The following is a 16991-nucleotide window of genomic DNA, read 5'->3' as shown; positions in this document are numbered from 1 at the left end:
TTGATTTGCTCATATGTGCGCAATTACATAAAACTTCAAGAGATCTTTCCATTAGTTCACTCAGATGAGATTTTTGAAGTCTGGATGATGATTACGTCATAAGTAGTATTTTTATTTTTTTACATTAATTGCAAAAGTTTACGTAAGCATGGAGGTAGGGGGTAAGAGCTTTGCTTAAGCCGGCCACAGACGTAACTGTATAACTGCGCAACCTGCGACTGAACATGTATTCTGTAGCGTCTGTGGGGGTTTTTTGCGCAACTTGACAGACTGGTGCAAGCGAGTTGGCATGAGCACTTTTTGATTATTTTAATTGCGCAATCGTTCAAGTCGGCAAGTTCATTCGATTGCAAAATGTTTACGTAAGCATGGAGGTAGGGGGTAAGAGCTTTGCTTACTTTTGCTGACACGGGGGATGGGGGGGTAAATATTTGTAATAAATCTGCTTACGTAATACTTGAACGATCCCTATGGTGTCAACTTCAATGCTTTACTTATCCGCAGCAATTTCGAAACTTCTACATTGTACTCTTATGGTACTCTTCCATTATCTATTACTGTTCTGGCCTGCAACTTGCAAAGAGTTCATCAGCGCTTCGTGGGTGGTACAAGAAACACTCAACTTCGATTTGGTTCTATGTAAATTTGTAAATAGACCTAATCGGGTCGAGTGCATGTTGATAAGAAATGTTTTGGCGTTTCTGTCAAACTGTCAAGTCATCTAATTCTTGGTTAATCAATAACAATATCAAAGTGTCCTTCTAATATTTTAAAAGATTTGTAAACAATCAGCAAGAACAGATTTGGTCAGTATGTTTATGAGCATTTTATACTTACCTAAATATTTTATTTATCATCAAATTTATATAGGCCATGGGCGGGTTTCAATATCCCGAAGCAAGGCGCGATGAATCAATTCAAGACAACTTTCACGGAAAAACTGTAAATTTCAAATAGTATTCCGACAATATAATATTTTATTAAACCAAAATTTGTTTTACAGGTTAGCGATCCTTACAGATGGTTGGAAAATCCTGATTCAAATGAAACAAAGGATTTTGTTGACGCACAAAATTCTATTACTCGTCCATATATAGATGATTATAAATATCGTCAATTTATTAAAGAAAAACTTACAAATCTTTGGAATTACCCTAAGTATTCTGTGCCATATAAAAGGGGGACAAGATACTTCTTTTACAAAAATACGGGTCTTCAAAATCAAAGGTATGGCAACTTATTTATTGTTCAACGTTTTCAGTTTTACATGGGTTTGGAAAATGCTTGCGATTCAAAGAGCTGCATATTGTGGATAATAAAATTGAGACATAAGTTTTTTCGAACTCATATGAAAATTATAAACAAATGTTTAAACGCTTGTAAATGAAATGAATTTGAGATATCTAGGTAGAAAGCCTAGTTTGGGATAGAATTGTCCCGCAACATGAGTAGTAAACAGCTGCAAGGCTCGAGTCTATATATCGTCCCTGGCACTTTTAGCAAGTGTAGCAAGAGCCTATATATTGGCTCCTGGCACTGAAGTGGTTAAACAAATCCGAAGTGTACTAATTTATTATTCTTTATCTTACTTTTTAAGTGTGATTAAGAATTTTAAAATAATTGTAACAAGACCATGTGCATACATGTCATTATTGGTTGCTGTACTAACAAATCTAAATCCAAAAGTTTCAGTATATAGGATACTTTATTATTTTGTTTTCCAATCCTATCTGAATAAAACTAGGATTTAAAAGAATTATTTTAAAATTGATTGCTCTTTATCTTTTAATATTTATTTCTTAATATATTTTTGTAAATCTATGATTAATTTATTGATATCAGAAAATATTCCACAAACACACACAGTTTTTGTGTTATGTGTCTAAGATGTATTTAACATTCTTTTAATAATTATCTTTTTTATGCTTGCTTTAGAAATTATTCATATCCATTTATAAAAAATAATGATAGTTTAAAAACTTTTACTTTTATACTTGATATTACACCTTTTTATTTATATTTTGAAATTTGATGTTTTTAATATATCACATGTATTCTAGATCATTTGTAATGAAAAAGCTATGTTTTAGTTTCTTTTTTATTTTTCATATTTGAAATTTGTGAAAAGATTTTTTTTTAAATTTTTTCATATTACCAATTATTGCCAATGATATTAATATGTGTTTACACAGTTTATATTTCGGATTTAATGCTTCTATTATATAGATCTTTTTTTTTTTCAGTGTTTTGTATAAACAAGAGTCATTAACGGATGAGCCAGTAGTATTTATAGATCCTAATATTTTGTCAGATGATGGTACAACTAGCTTTGCAAGAACAAGTTTCTCTGAAGATGGATCAAAGTTTGCTTATGGGCTTTCTAAAAGTGGAAGTGATTGGTTCACCGCCCACTTTAAAGATGTTGAAACTAGTATGTAAAAATTACTATTGATTATATTTTTCATAAATTTTGCATTGTATAATCTAGTAACCTTCTTCTAATATAAAAATACGTTGCGTAAACTATATTGAAATATAAATAGGTATTACTAAGTAATAATTTGTAACAACTCTAAATTAAATGCAATAGGAATGCAAGTTTCCAAATATACTAACTAGTTCTTTCTGCACACTATTTCTTGAACCATTCAAAGTGGTTAATCCATTGAACAAACTTGATAAAATGTATGAAATGTAAAAATTTAAAGAACAATCATTTTTGTAATGTTTGTTTGATTGCAATAACTAGCCCTACTAGGTGCAAATAAATTTAAATAATTGAATGATTTGAATATTTTATTATTGCTTTTCTTGAAATTTGTTTTTTTTTTTCAAATACACACATAAATTACTCATTATATAAACTATTGTTATTGATAATATTATTAAAAGCTTGTTCATTTTCAGATCACGACTATCCTGATATATTAGAAAGAATTAAATTTTCTTCCTTGACATGGACATTTGACAACAAAGGAATTTTTTACAGTGTTTGTTGAACAATGTTATTTAATATTTAATTTTTTTTCAAGTTTTTATTCTTTTTCTACTCAAAACAGGGTTATCCACAAGAATTTAAAGAATCTACTGGCAGTGAAACAAATATTCTTGGCCATCAACAACTCTTTTACCATGTATTAGGTTCCAATCAAAGTGAAGATGTTGTAGTAGTAGAATTTCCTGAGGAACCTCTTTGGAGAATGTATTCAAAATAAATTTTACAACTAAAAATAATAAATGTGTCCAAGTTTGAACATTTTAAAAAATTTCAGATCGACTGAGATATCCGATTGTGGACGATATTTATTTATATACATATATAAAGAAACTCGAGATAATCTCGTCTATTTTTGCGATTTGAAACAATATGATAATATAACTGGAAAATTAAACATAATTTCTGTTGTAAAAGTTTTTGAAGCAGACTACCATGTAAGTATTTTATCACGCTTTCTTTAGATTCTTAATTTTTAATATAAAATTCATTTTAGTTTATTACAAATGAGGGATCACGATGCATTTTTAAAACAAATAAGGATTCACCTAACTATAGGCTGATTCAAATTGATCTGGAACATCCCGAGGAGAAAAACTGGATAACATTGCTACCTGTATGTAGTAATTTATATTTGAACTTTTCATCTGCAAATTCATATAAAAATTCCTCTAAATAAGTTAAGAGACATAACCCATAAGCACAATTGAAAATTTTAAATACTTTCTAAATATAATTTTTTTTTTCAATTTATTATTTTCTTCTTGAAAATCCATGTGTTCAATAATCAGTTTCTTACCAATAGTCATCCCATAACATCGAGGGAATAATACTTTTTGTCTTACATAACAAACTCAAAAAAGACATAATTTACATAAATTTTGAAATACAAAATTTGTTTCTTTGTTTGAAAAGAAATTTATAAAATCACTTTTTTTGATAAAATCTTTTTTAGTGAAAAAGTGTTAGTTTATAACTAATTATATAGGTAAATAATTCTGTTTTTTCAGTAACCTTTTCTTGAAACTATCTAAGTTTTTAACATTTTTAATATTTTGTTATATAATCCACTCATTTATTTTTATCATTTTAATTTTGATTATATTGTCATATTTCTGTAAATTATTCTTTCCACAATTTTATTCACTTTATATAAAAAAATCCACTATCTTCTGCTTTTCTTAAACATATGATTGCTTAAATCTTATCATTTTTGGATTCTTTGTTCGAAGCTCTACAAAATATTTACAAATCTAAGACTCCACCATCTAATATATATATGTTTGCCTTTATTATATGTCAATAGTGTTTTTTTTTACTATTCTCTAGGAACATCCAGCTGATGTTTTAGATTGGGCTACTTGTGCTAATGAAGATAAACTTGTTTTGTGTTATATGCAGGATGTAAAGGTATTGTTTACATGAGTGGACATTTTTAATTCAAATACTGAAAATTTAATTACATCTGTCTTCTGCAGAACATTTTACTGTTATGGTCGATACCTGAGAAAAAAATTCTATCAAAGTTTCCTCTAGATGTTGGTACAGTGATTAATTGTTCTGCAAAAAAAAATCAATCCGAGATATTTTATCAATTTGCTTCAAATGTGACCCCACCTATTATTTATCGATGTGATTTAACAGAACCTGAAATAATACCAACAGTAAGTATTCCATTAAATTAGTAGTTGCATTAAGTATTGCATTTGTTATATATTTTATGATTACAAATTTTCTAATGGAAAGTTTTGTTGCCTGAAAATCTAATTTGCTTATTTTGTTTTCTCGACATTTGATTAATTCTGAATTATTTTACACCAAAATTGATGTGTGCATATCTGAGCCAATATCGATCTTGCATCAACGGTCAAAAATATAAAAAACTTTTTTTGTTCAATGATATATATTATTTGGCTACTTCAAAATTAACAAACTAATAAATAAACTTTGTAGCTTTTAAATTTATAAAGTCCTACATAGTTATAAATCACTTATATTAACAAGTTTATTCAAATTGCTTTAAGCTTAATGCTTCTTATACCTATTATATTCCAAGATTAGTTAGTTAGTTAGTCTAATTAAACAATTGTGAATCACTAATATGATTTGTTCTTCTATATATGTAATAATTTAACTTGAATTCTTTTACAGATTTTTAGAGAAACAAAGCTCCAGGGATTTGATTCCTCAAAATATAAAATGGAACAAGTATTTTATACCAGCAAGGATGGTACAAAAATCCCTATGTTTATATGCTCGAAGAAGGTATGATATATATTTCATATATGTTAAAGTAGTTAATTAATATTATATATATATATAGAGAGAGAGTTGTGTGTGTGTGTGTGTGTATATAGTTAACATTCTTAGCAAAATATTAGGAGATAGCTGCAGATTCTTTATTAATGTAATCATATATACATAAAGATGATTTCTTTAATACTAATTATTTTTTCACAGAGCAGTCCTCGTTGTGGATCTACACCATGTTTGCTATATGGATATGGTGGTTTCAATGTTAGTTTGACCCCCACTTTCAGTGTCAGTCGTGCTATATTTATGCACTGTTTCAATGGAATTATAGCAGTACCTAATCTTAGAGGTGGCGGGTAAAATCAGATTGCAATTGGACATGGCCTTTAAAATGCATGTATAAAATTTGTTTTCTGTGCAGAGAATATGGTGAAAAGTGGCATAATGCTGGTCGATTACACAATAAACAAAATGTTTTTGATGATTTTTGTGCTGCCGCTGAATATCTAGTACAAAATGAATATACCAGTGCAAATAAGCTAACTATTCAAGGTGGTTCGAATGGTGGTTTGCTAGTTGGGGCATGTATTAATCAGAGACCAGAACTGTTTGGAGCAGCAATTGCCGAAGTTGGGTTAGTCTCTCATTAAAATTCATTAAATCTCATATAAATGCATATAAGTGCAGCTACATGCACACACATTTGCTATTTTTTTGATAATTATTGACATTATTACTTCTTGATAAATATTGAAATCATAGAATAAAAAAATCCGGAACATAAGAATAATAACTATTTTGTTGATGCTTATTTATTTAATCATTAACTAGTATTTTATTTGAAAACTGTATTTTAATCGAAAAATTATCATACTTGCATTCATGGTGCTAAATTTAATTATCTTCTAAAGTGTGATGGATATGCTGAGATACCATAAATTCACAATTGGTTATGCCTGGTCATCTGATTATGGAACTTCTGATGAAGAGAAACATTTTCACAATTTGTTGAGCTACTCTCCACTGCATAATATTAAAACACCAACTGATGGTTAGTAATATTATTATTAAAAAAGATAGTTCTTATGGCTATGTAATCAATATCTAAGAGTATGAAATAGTTTTAATATGAAATATTTTTGGAGAAGATCTTCACATTTATTTCTATATAGTTTCATAGTATCATATAGTTTTCTAAATTATTCATCTTGGATTCCAATGAAATTTATATATCGTTCAATAATTTTTAAAATAGACAATTATAATTTTTTTACCAACAATTTTAAAATTTTTCAACTATAAACATCAACAAAAAGATGCTTGATTGCATCACAAATAAGACTCATATATTTTACTGATATATATATATATATATATATATATATATATATATAATACAAGGTGTCCCAGAACTCAAAGTTAAGCCAAAATGGAGTGGTACTATCAGAATATCATGAAAAAAATTAAAAAAAAAAAAATATTTTTGTTTATTTAAGCTTTGGAACTGTGACCTTGAATGATATTTCTAGGACCACAGTCAAAAATAATGACATAATTGTCCCAGGTTTTCGAAATCTGGATCAATAAAAAATCTAGACTTTTTGTTGAACTACGAATTTAAAAGTTTCAAAGCTGGTCGACTTTAATATTTTAGTATGTTCTTTGGGACTGTGATTACAAAGTTTTGATAATTACAAAGAAACAGCTTAACCGATGGTTGCGCAAAACTATAAGTTAGTCCTCGATGAGTTGCATCAAATGGCTTTTAAATTTTGTATATTAAATTATAAATATTTATATTTAAAAATTATTTTATAAAAAGTTTAATGGATGAAAAATTTTACACTACTCTACTAAGTATTATTCAAAAGATCGTCATGAAAGACCAGACAATGTGGGTTCTCATTGAGTTTTATTGATTAGCTTTTTAATTTTTGAAATTAGTGCAGCCAAAATTAGCATGTCTGATCTTATGGGAGAATTATAAACTTTTGCTTTGAGAGAATTAGGCTGAACTTGTTTTCATTCTATGATTAATTATATATAAATATATTATAACTTCAGTGATTTTATTATTCTGTTAGAGGCTTTTCATAGATAAATAATAAAATAAAAATATGAACGCTTCATATATATATTTTTGTGCCAAAAATCATTAAAAGTAAACGTTACATTAAAATTTTTTATATTATTTGTATGTTTATATCATTGTTAAGAATGTTTATTAGTATATTAACCTATTGAGTTAATTTTTATATTCTTAATTCTTAGTTTAAGGTGGAAGAGATTATCTGCAATTTTACTTTATTTTATTTTATTTAATATTTTTATGTATGAGTTAATTTGTTTATAATTTTTTTCGTTCAAGTGAACAAGCAATATCCAGCAACGCTGGTGCTAACTGCTGACCATGACGACCGGGTTGTGCCGCTGCATACGCTCAAGTATATTGCAACACTGCAACATGCTGTTCGTGACTCTCCAATACAACAGAAGCCGCTCATGGCTTTGATTTCTACACGTGCCGGTCACGGGGGTGGAAAACCTACCACTAAAGTGGTAAGTGATGAACGATTATATATTACCAAAAATTATTCAAATATTTTATGTTTTGGAATCGATAATAGCTTTTTACATAAATAACTCTTTATATTTTATCGTTTTTGGCCCTATTATTATACATGTTATACAACATAACACATATTTCAAATCAGGAAGGGCATAGGGTCAAAGCTTTCTTGCAAATGACCAAATGGTATGATTTTCTCAAACATTTGATAAATTAATAATCACCTAACTTCCACTGAAAGAATCATTAAGTTTTTATTAAATTGTAGTCTTTGCAAGTAAACATTATACCTTTTCATGAATTTTAAATCTTACTTATTTATATATTTGCCAAATTAATTAATTTATAAAAAAATCATAACCTTTTAATTGATAAATTATTATTCTTGTCTATAATTTTCACTTCTCGTCTATTGTTACTATTCGATTAAAAAATTAATTATTGAAGCTATAATGATTAGTATAGTAATCCTATAGGAAAGGTAGCAAGAAAAGTGCTTTTTTTATATGAAGCCATGGGTTGCTTTGAAGATTTTGAATGTTAGTAAAATATGTAGCTAGTTTGTTTTCATAAATGATGAAACATGTACTATATTTATTTTCAGATAGAAGAAATAACAGATATCTATAGTTTTATTGCCAAAAGTTTAGGACTGACTTATCATGGTGAAACTTTATGATCATCTGCTGCACATAAGGAATTAATTACATATATGTATCACAAAACTAGTTGCAAATTTGATGAAATTTTTCTCGACATAAATTATTCTGTGCTATTTTTATGATCAGAATAAATAATTAAAAATATCAGTTTTTTATTTTAGATATTCAAAATTTAAACATTTTTATAGAGGGGGTAGTGGGGAAATAAAATTATTAAGAAAATAAAAGAAAAATTTACTGAATATACATTTAATAAATATGATAATAAGAGTAACTAGAAAATTATAATCATTCAAATATAACCATGTTGGGCGTTTCCATTTGCTCTAGTTGGATCTTGATGCCAATGAAATATTTAAAATTAATTAAATACAAAACTGACTTGGTCAATTGAATGATTTCAACACATATTAGAAAGTGATTCAAATGATATTTTGATTATGTTAAAATATAATATTTTAACATAAATATGTTATTATTTTGATTATGTTTAAATTAAATATCATGTAATTATAATATTGAATTTTGGGCGTAAACTAACTTGGCAAGCATGTTTCGAATTATATAAGGTCACCCAAAAATAAGTAATTTGTCTTTATGTTGAATGGTATTTTTTGTAAATTAATGTAGATACATATAGTACCACATTGTCATGCCCAGATTGTCTAGTATATCTTATTACCAATATAAAGAAAAATTTAACATAAAACTAGTGGGGTGGGTGGCATCGTGCCTTAAGGCAAATTGCTGGAACTTCCCGTACCGTAACAAATATTATAAATATTGTAACATTGTCTAATATTTATAAGAATTATATAAACTGAATTGCAGAGTTGAAACTAATTGTGAAGTATATTAGAACTATAGTCAGAATTAAAAATAAAATCTGAAATATTTTCGATATACAAAAAAGTAAAAAAAAAAAAAAAAAAAAAAAAGAGGAAAATTTTTTTTTTCCAAAATCAATTTTTTTATTAAGACAAGCAGAAAGTTCTTTAAATCATTTAAATCGGACGCTTAGTTCTCTCAAAAACTGCCATTTTTTACATATTTAGCTCCGTATCTTCGAAATGACTGGGCCTGCCTTTGCCAAAAACTAATAAACACTTCTCCCAATCATTACTTATTGAATGTTTTTTAGCTCATTCAAATCGGATACTCCGTTCTCTCAAAAATTCGATTTTTATTTTCTGCACTCTTTGCTCTGTATCTCCGAAACGGCTGGACCTGCCTTTGCCAAAAACTAATCAGCTCTTTTCCCTATCAATAGGAATCGAATGTTTTTTGAACCATTCAAATCGGTTGATCCGTGCGCCCTAAAACGTGACTGGAAATTTGTATCCATACATACATACACACACACACACACACACACATCCATTTTTTCTGAGGTATGCCAAAACGTTCAGAAACCTTCAAAACGTCGAGAAATGTAAAAATTTTCAATTCCGATTTTCGGCCCATTACAATAACTTACCCTACGGGAAGTTAATAAATTATTATTTTAGAAACAGTTAGAAAAATGTATAGTTTGTGTGAACACTTATTACATTTTATATATACTTATATGTAATGCTGTTTAAAATTATTCAACCTTGATTTTATGCTGTTGAAATTTAACACTCCGCGTAATTATTAAAACATCCCTCAGTGGTCATGATGCTCTTTATTTTTCTCAGTATTTCATTCAATGTTATTATATTTAAAACTATATGGTAAGCCTCAACGACTCAAAAATATGCAATTTGAAGACTTGCCGGCTTCGAACTTTTAAATAAATTTTACAAATAAAAAAAAGGAATAACGATGAATAAAATAGGAAAGAATGAGAATGCAAAATACATTATAGTTATTGGTTCAGTTCTTTCAGCGTAAAAAAATTCACCAAAGTTTTTAATTTCGCCTCGAGCATGATCGATTCTGATCAGAATCTGTGCTGAGCCATATACGTTTTTTGTATTTCCTAGGATTACAGTTTGACGTCCACCATTAAATAAAATACATTTTATTAGAAATGTGTTGAACAGATTAATTTATTATATATATACAATTACAGATATTATATATGAAGTATGCTTCAAAGTCATCAATTGGAAATCCTATTGATAAATGATTTTAATGAATTCGAAAACATTCTTTTAAAAAAGCAGAATATTTTATGTAAATTGCAGAATCTCAATTCGATATTTGGACGATTACAATAACGAAGAATCAATGATTAATTTGTGAAAAACGATTGCATATCATGTATATATGATATGCAATCTATGCGTTAACTACTCGTTATTGTAATCGTCCAAATATCGAATTGAGATTCTGCAATTTACATAAAATATTCTGCTTTTTGAAAAGAATGTTTTCGAATTCATTAAAATCTTTTATAACTATATATAGTTAACAGAAAAGGCAGTCCCATAAATAAGCTAACTATAGTTAACGCATAGATTGCATATCATATACATATCATATATACATCATATGCAATCGTTTTTCATAAATTAATCATTGATTCTTCGTTATTGTAATCGTCCAAATATCGAATTGAGATTCTGCAATTTACATAAAATATTCTGCTTTTTTAAAAGAATGTTCTCGAATTCATTAAAATCTTTTATAACTATATATAGTTAACAAAAAAGGCAGTCTCGTAAATAAGCTATACTTATACTTAATCCTAAATTCGAAAATTTTACATCGAGATTTTGTTATATTTAATTTTTTATATCAATATAAATTTCAGGTTCATATGGTTTTATTGTACATGAATTATTTGTTCTTTTGACAAATCAAATCAAATCAAATCTCACTTTTACTCTTAATTTCATAAAATTTTAAAATTATTTTTTGTTTAGAATATTACTAAACAACATTGAAGCATTTTAATTTAAGTTATGATAAAAAAGTCATTGCTTACTTAGTTAGATTAATGCTTATCGTTGCGATTTTTTGACTTTAGTTTTTACCATCTTAATATCATTTTAAAACTTCATAAATATTTATTTGTAATATTGTTAACTTCGAAAAAGGGAAGATTATTTTTCGCGACAAAATCCGATTTGCTATTTTATTTTTCTCGAGCTGCAAGCCATTCTGAATCGAATGAGACCAAATTTGATAAAAGTATGTGTATGTGATGTGTGTGTATGTATGAATGGATAGATGCAGCGCCATGGCCACGAACACGGGGTATTCTAATATTGTCTGGGGATGGATGTCTAACGTTTTCTCAAAAACAGCTGAACCAATTGCAAAATTTTAAAAGCCATTCCATGTATTTCGATGAGGACTAACGTTTCTCAATTTTGCGCGACGATCGGCCAAGCCGTTTCTTTGTGATTAGCAAAAATGTGAAATTTTTCGTCCACATTTTAGCTCACAATTCTGAATCAATTTTATCGATAGATATCATAGTCTTATAGATCATTCTAAAATATTTTGGTCCTACGACAAGTCGTTTGATTTTAAAAATTCGTCAAAGTTTGAAAAAATATTATTGATATGAATCAAAATTCGCTTTTGTGATGTGATAAGTCAATATTTGTGTTTCACAAATTTAAAATAAGTTATTGGAATGAATTCGAAGAGGAAGAGCCGCGATCAGATTTGCAAAAAGAACGCCAAGCCAACAAAGTTAAAATTTTGCTACATACAAGCATATGTCTGTGCACTACAATTAATATAATTACAGTTAATTTAAATGTGTTTGAGATATATCAAATCATTTGTCTAAATATCTAAATTTAAATTTTGGTCGATTAAGTTAATTATATATTGCACATTTCGGTTCATGCACTTGCCTTAAGGCTAAATGCCACTTTCAACTAGTTAAAAGTTTATTCTTGTATGCTTTGAATGTTTGATCATATAAAATTATTCCGATTTTTGCTTATTACATATCATATCATGATAAATATATTTTATAATATAATATATATATATATATATATATATATAAATATATATATATATATATATATATATATATAATATAATATATAATAATAATAATATATTTTCCAAAATATAAATACAATAGATAAAAACTTTGTCAAGAAGTGGTAAATTCACGTGCTACTTATGTCGCGCCCCTATGACCAGTATGGAGAATTAAAATTGTGGAGCTACAGACATTGCTATCTATTATATTTTTCTTATCTATGGACCTGATGTTTGTTTTAGTTGGATACTCATTGATATCGCTAAATCAAATTAGCTTGTTGATTCAGTCCAGTTCAGTCGATTCATTTGTCGGCCTGTGTGACCTTTTATTTTTCGATACATTGCTACATATTAAAGGTATTTATGTTCTATATTTTATAATAATGATATTTTATTGCACAATATTATTGCTTTGATTATTCATTGTGCGTACCCTTGCCAATTTTGTTCGGTACTACTTTCAATTAAGTGGTATTGTGATTGCAAACGTTATCAAACAATACTGATAATTGCAAATTAATAATGTTTTACTCGATATTTGTCATATATGTTGTATAGCTATAATAATAAATTCAATTTAAAAGATATCTAACAAGATGTCCTAAAAGATTAGGGATCTTATCTCTTTTTATATCACTTAGAGGTCACGCAATTGTTTTCTCTTTTATATGGATATAAATGTATGAATGATATGTTTTTTTTTTGTGTACATTATTACAATAGTGTTTAATTAGTGTCTTTAATCTATATCTATATTTGTTATTTATAAGAATTTTGTATAAAATATCTTACATTCACAGATTGTTAACAATGCCAGCCTACAAGTTAACTTATTTCCCTGTGAAGGCTCTTGCTGAACCTTTACGTATGCTAATTTCTTATGGAGGAGAAGATTTTGAAGATTACCGATTCAATCGTGAAGATTGGCCTTCAATCAAACCAAGTATGAATTAAATTAGATATTTGTACAGATATATTATTTTCAAAAGCCAATTCTTAATTGTTCTAACATAGATTTAAATTTTTTATTCAATATATGTTTATTTTACACAATACATACATTTATGTACACAACATGCAATGTGTAATTACTGATATTAAATAGTTTAAAGTTACATAATAGTGCTTATAAAACAACTAATAATGTTTCTAATGGATTCATTATATGCTAAACTGTGTTTACAGCTATGCCTTTTGGTCAAGTGCCAGTTCTTGAATGGGATGGCCGTAAAATGAACCAAAGTGTTGCCTTGTGTCGTTACCTAGGAAAGAAATACAATCTTGCAGGAAGTACTGATCTTGAGAATCTTGAAATTGATGCTATTGTGGACACAGTTCATGATTTTAGAGCAAGTATGTTGATATTTTAAAATGATTTACATTTCTCTGAATAGTTACAGTGGAATTATTTGTCTTGCATACAAGGTACTCGAGCAATTTTTTGTGTTGTACCACATGAATATTTGCAACTTACCAGGAAACTAAACTAAAAATTGATTTAACTTTATGTACAGATCATTCGAGATTATTTGCTCTAAATTATAGTTCAGGCAATTTTGAATATATGTTATTTTCCATATATTTTTTTTACTGTTAAAATAAAAAGCGAGTTTAAAAAAGTACGCATCTTCAAATATTAAAAGAACCTGTAAATCACACTTACAGAGATATGTCTGGTTTTAATTTGAAATGTGCTTTCATACTTTGAAAATTTATTTCTCAAAGTATTTTGTTATCCTGGTGTAATTTGTTGAAATTATGTTGTAGAGCTAGCTGCAGCACATTACGAGGCAGATGAGGCAGTAAAAGAAAAAAAATACCAGCAAGTTTTAGCAGATGTTATTCCTTATTATTTGGATAAATTAGATGCTGTTGCTAAATCCAATGATGGCCATCTAGCTTTGAAAAAGGTATCAACTTTACTCTGTTCATTTACTATTGTTTATATATATATATATATATATATATATATATATATATATATATATATTCATATAATGCACATATCATGTTCTTTATATTCCATGTTCATATCTTGTGCACAATTGATATTAACAATTTATATTACATTGTACATGGTCTTATTTTATATTTAGTTAACATGGGCTGATTTTGCTTGGGCTGGAATGATCGATTATATGAATGCCATGGCCAGGCTGGACTTACTAGCAAAACATCCAAACCTCAAAGCAGTTGTAGATAATGTACTCGCTCTACCAAAAGTTAAGGAATGGGTGGCCAAACGTCCTGTTACTGAATATTAAATATATTCTTGTTAAATTGTAAACTGTTGCCTTATATGAATTTTTTATTACCTTGTGATATTGCCGTACTATTTTCCAAATAAAAGTAGATTTTAAACTTGAAATACTTTTTAATTTTAGGGTTTACATAGTTTTTAAGGTATATAAAAGAATCTTCCTTACTTAAAAAGTACACTCAATTCACTTTATTCAGTCATTTGCTATAACACTTACAACAAATAAATTCTGGTAACTCCACATTGAGGATTATTGTGTTTCGATATTAATCAAGTTGCTACCTCAGGTTTGCAATGTATCAACAAAACTATTTCTTTTTAATCCAGGTTACCTGTCTCTTTCCTCGCAAAAAATTGTTTGACTCATGCTTTGATATGAGGTTTGTTTTGATTCAGGTTTTCAATTTTCATTTGGTTTAATTTTCAAGGACCCTGCAAATTTAAGCATTAAACTAAATTTTAAATAATTAAAATATGGTTCTGTAATTTCCAAGTTTTCATATGGTTTTTATTTAATTTAAATGACTTTGTCTTTTTCATTAGTTTCAATATAGGATTTAATTAACATGAATTATCTTGCATGTATCATGATTTTCAATTAATTTTAATAATCTTGCAGTTTTCATAAGTTTTTATATGAGTTTTAGTTGATTTCAATTCCATTTACCATATGGCTTTTAATTAATTTTAACTAAGATTTTATCATTTTCATGAATTTTAAGTAATTTGAATGGCCTTGCATCTTTCAGCATTTTCATTAAGGTTTATAAATAATTTCAATTAATATCACAACTTTCATATTGGTTTTAATTACAATTCTTATATTTTCTTATATTGGTTTTAATTAATTTCAATCATTCTGCAATTTTCATGTGATTATTAATTAATTTCAAATAATTTGTATCCGAGTTCGGTCTCAATTAGTCTTCGGACGAATTCGGTCTTGTTGACGTATTTGGTTGAGTTTAGAGTTGTTCTTCCTAGTCAGCCTGCTTCGAGTCTAATAGGATTCGAAAGTCAGCCTAGTGCCAGTTTGTGCAGATATTGCTGAATTAATCTACCTAGCTGTTCACAATCAGCTTCTTTTATGACGGTTTCAGTTTATAGCATTGATAGTTGATCGCCCTTTACGAAAACCATACTGATTATCTGCAATGATTGGGTCAACTACTGCATCTATTCTTTGGTAAATTATTCTTTCAAAAATTTTACCCGTTGTATCCAGCGAATGGTACGATGGCATATCGAACGGTACGATGATGGTTCATCTGGTGTTTTTTTTTCTTTGGGAAGAAGTACTAATCTTTGCTGTTTCCATTCTCGTGGAAAAACCCCTTCTTTCAGATATGTGTTATAGGCATTAAGAAACATTGTCGGTGATGTGATAATTGATGTTTTTAAGGCAATATTAGGAATTCCATCTAATCCCGGTGCCTTACTATTTTCAACCCGATGACAAGCTTCCATCAGTTCTTGCAGTGTTATAGGTGGAATATTATTCAGTTTTACATGTGACATCTGATTGTTCAAATTAGAGGCGAGACATTACAATCTTATAAGGCCTTTCCCATGGGTTTTCCGCGACTTCATCCAGAAGTTCTTTCCAGCACCCAACTTTACTTTCTTTGATAGCTTTATTTAGTTGCCGACGTGCCTGCTTGTATTCCACTACTAGTTGTGCAGAATTTGTGAGACTATATTCTCGCTGAGGGATCCTTTTTTTCTTTTGGCACACTTTACGAAGAGAACTGATTTCTTCAGTCCACCAGTGCACATTATCTTTGATTTATGCCATGCTTAAGAACTCATACTGATACACAGGCTTCGGTTATTCTCTCCATCAGCTCTCTAGTATGCTCATCTGTGTATTCTGAAATTATAGGTTTGCAATTTAAGGCAACTCTCATGGCGCTTTCATCAAAAGATTTTATTTTTCACCCAATGGCTTTAGATATCTTCACATGTCTTCTAATGTTTCTATTCGTTGATATTGCCCAGGTGAATGCATTATGGTCACTAGCAGTATAGATATGTAATACCTCCCAATCGCAATTTCCTCTGACGAGGCTATTGCTAACAAAAGTAAGGTCTATTATTGAACTTGCACTGCCCTTGACAAAGGTTGGCTTGGCACATTTTGCTGCATTTATACAGTTTGCTATTTGGTGACCTTCTTGTCCACATCTAATGCATAGATTGATCCGATTCACATCGCTCTTGCACTGTGATCCATAATGTCCAAATAGCCAGCATTTAAAGCACCGGATTGGTTTATTGATGGATTTAATTCGACAGTTGACCCATCTAATTTGT

At 28.5% G+C, this 16991-nt stretch overlaps 2 protein-coding genes across 2 annotated transcripts; both read left to right on the top strand.

The window, feature by feature from the left end:
- The first annotated feature begins 873 nt into the window (after positions 1-873).
- On the top strand, positions 874-8543 carry LOC113366334 (prolyl endopeptidase-like). The gene is made up of 15 exons (XM_026607922.1): positions 874-942; positions 1004-1227; positions 2244-2431; positions 2908-2990; positions 3060-3202; positions 3273-3432; positions 3492-3611; positions 4325-4405; positions 4474-4659; positions 5147-5260; positions 5456-5604; positions 5670-5882; positions 6160-6299; positions 7617-7807; positions 8422-8543. The coding sequence occupies exons 1-15, from the start codon at positions 874-876 to the stop codon at positions 8494-8496; spliced, it is 2136 nt and encodes a 711-aa protein (XP_026463707.1). The 3' UTR covers positions 8497-8543.
- A 4099-nt stretch (positions 8544-12642) lies between these two features.
- LOC113366366 (glutathione S-transferase-like) lies at positions 12643-14763 on the top strand. Its single transcript, XM_026607967.1, has 5 exons — positions 12643-12775; positions 13219-13361; positions 13604-13771; positions 14186-14328; positions 14515-14763. The coding sequence occupies exons 2-5, from the start codon at positions 13229-13231 to the stop codon at positions 14680-14682; spliced, it is 612 nt and encodes a 203-aa protein (XP_026463752.1). The 5' UTR covers positions 12643-12775; positions 13219-13228; the 3' UTR covers positions 14683-14763.
- Positions 14764-16991: the final 2228 nt, after the last annotated feature.

Source organism: Ctenocephalides felis, unplaced genomic scaffold (assembly GCF_003426905.1).
Source record: "Ctenocephalides felis isolate EL2017-DRISC unplaced genomic scaffold, ASM342690v1 CF-g0.4_SCAFFOLD_01170, whole genome shotgun sequence".
NCBI classification, from domain to species: domain Eukaryota; kingdom Metazoa; phylum Arthropoda; class Insecta; order Siphonaptera; family Pulicidae; genus Ctenocephalides; species Ctenocephalides felis.
Note: the sequence above shows the minus strand (reverse complement) of the source record. Positions and strands in the feature narration are given on the sequence as shown.

Bases quoted from the DNA above. Each gene is read 5' to 3' on its own strand.
- LOC113366334 (XM_026607922.1), top strand. From the start codon at position 874: ATGGGCGGGTTTCAATATCCCGAAGCAAGGCGCGATGAATCAATTCAA. The intron at 943-1,003 runs GTAAATTTCAAA...TTTGTTTTACAG, and splicing joins ACAACTTTCACGGAAAAACT to GTTAGCGATCCTTACAGATG. The intron at 2,991-3,059 runs GTTTGTTGAACA...TACTCAAAACAG, and splicing joins ACAAAGGAATTTTTTACAGT to GGTTATCCACAAGAATTTAA.
- LOC113366366 (XM_026607967.1), top strand. From the start codon at position 13,229: ATGCCAGCCTACAAGTTAACTTATTTCCCTGTGAAGGCTCTTGCTGAA. The intron at 13,362-13,603 runs GTATGAATTAAA...CTGTGTTTACAG, and splicing joins TTGGCCTTCAATCAAACCAA to CTATGCCTTTTGGTCAAGTG. The intron at 13,772-14,185 runs GTATGTTGATAT...ATTATGTTGTAG, and splicing joins AGTTCATGATTTTAGAGCAA to AGCTAGCTGCAGCACATTAC.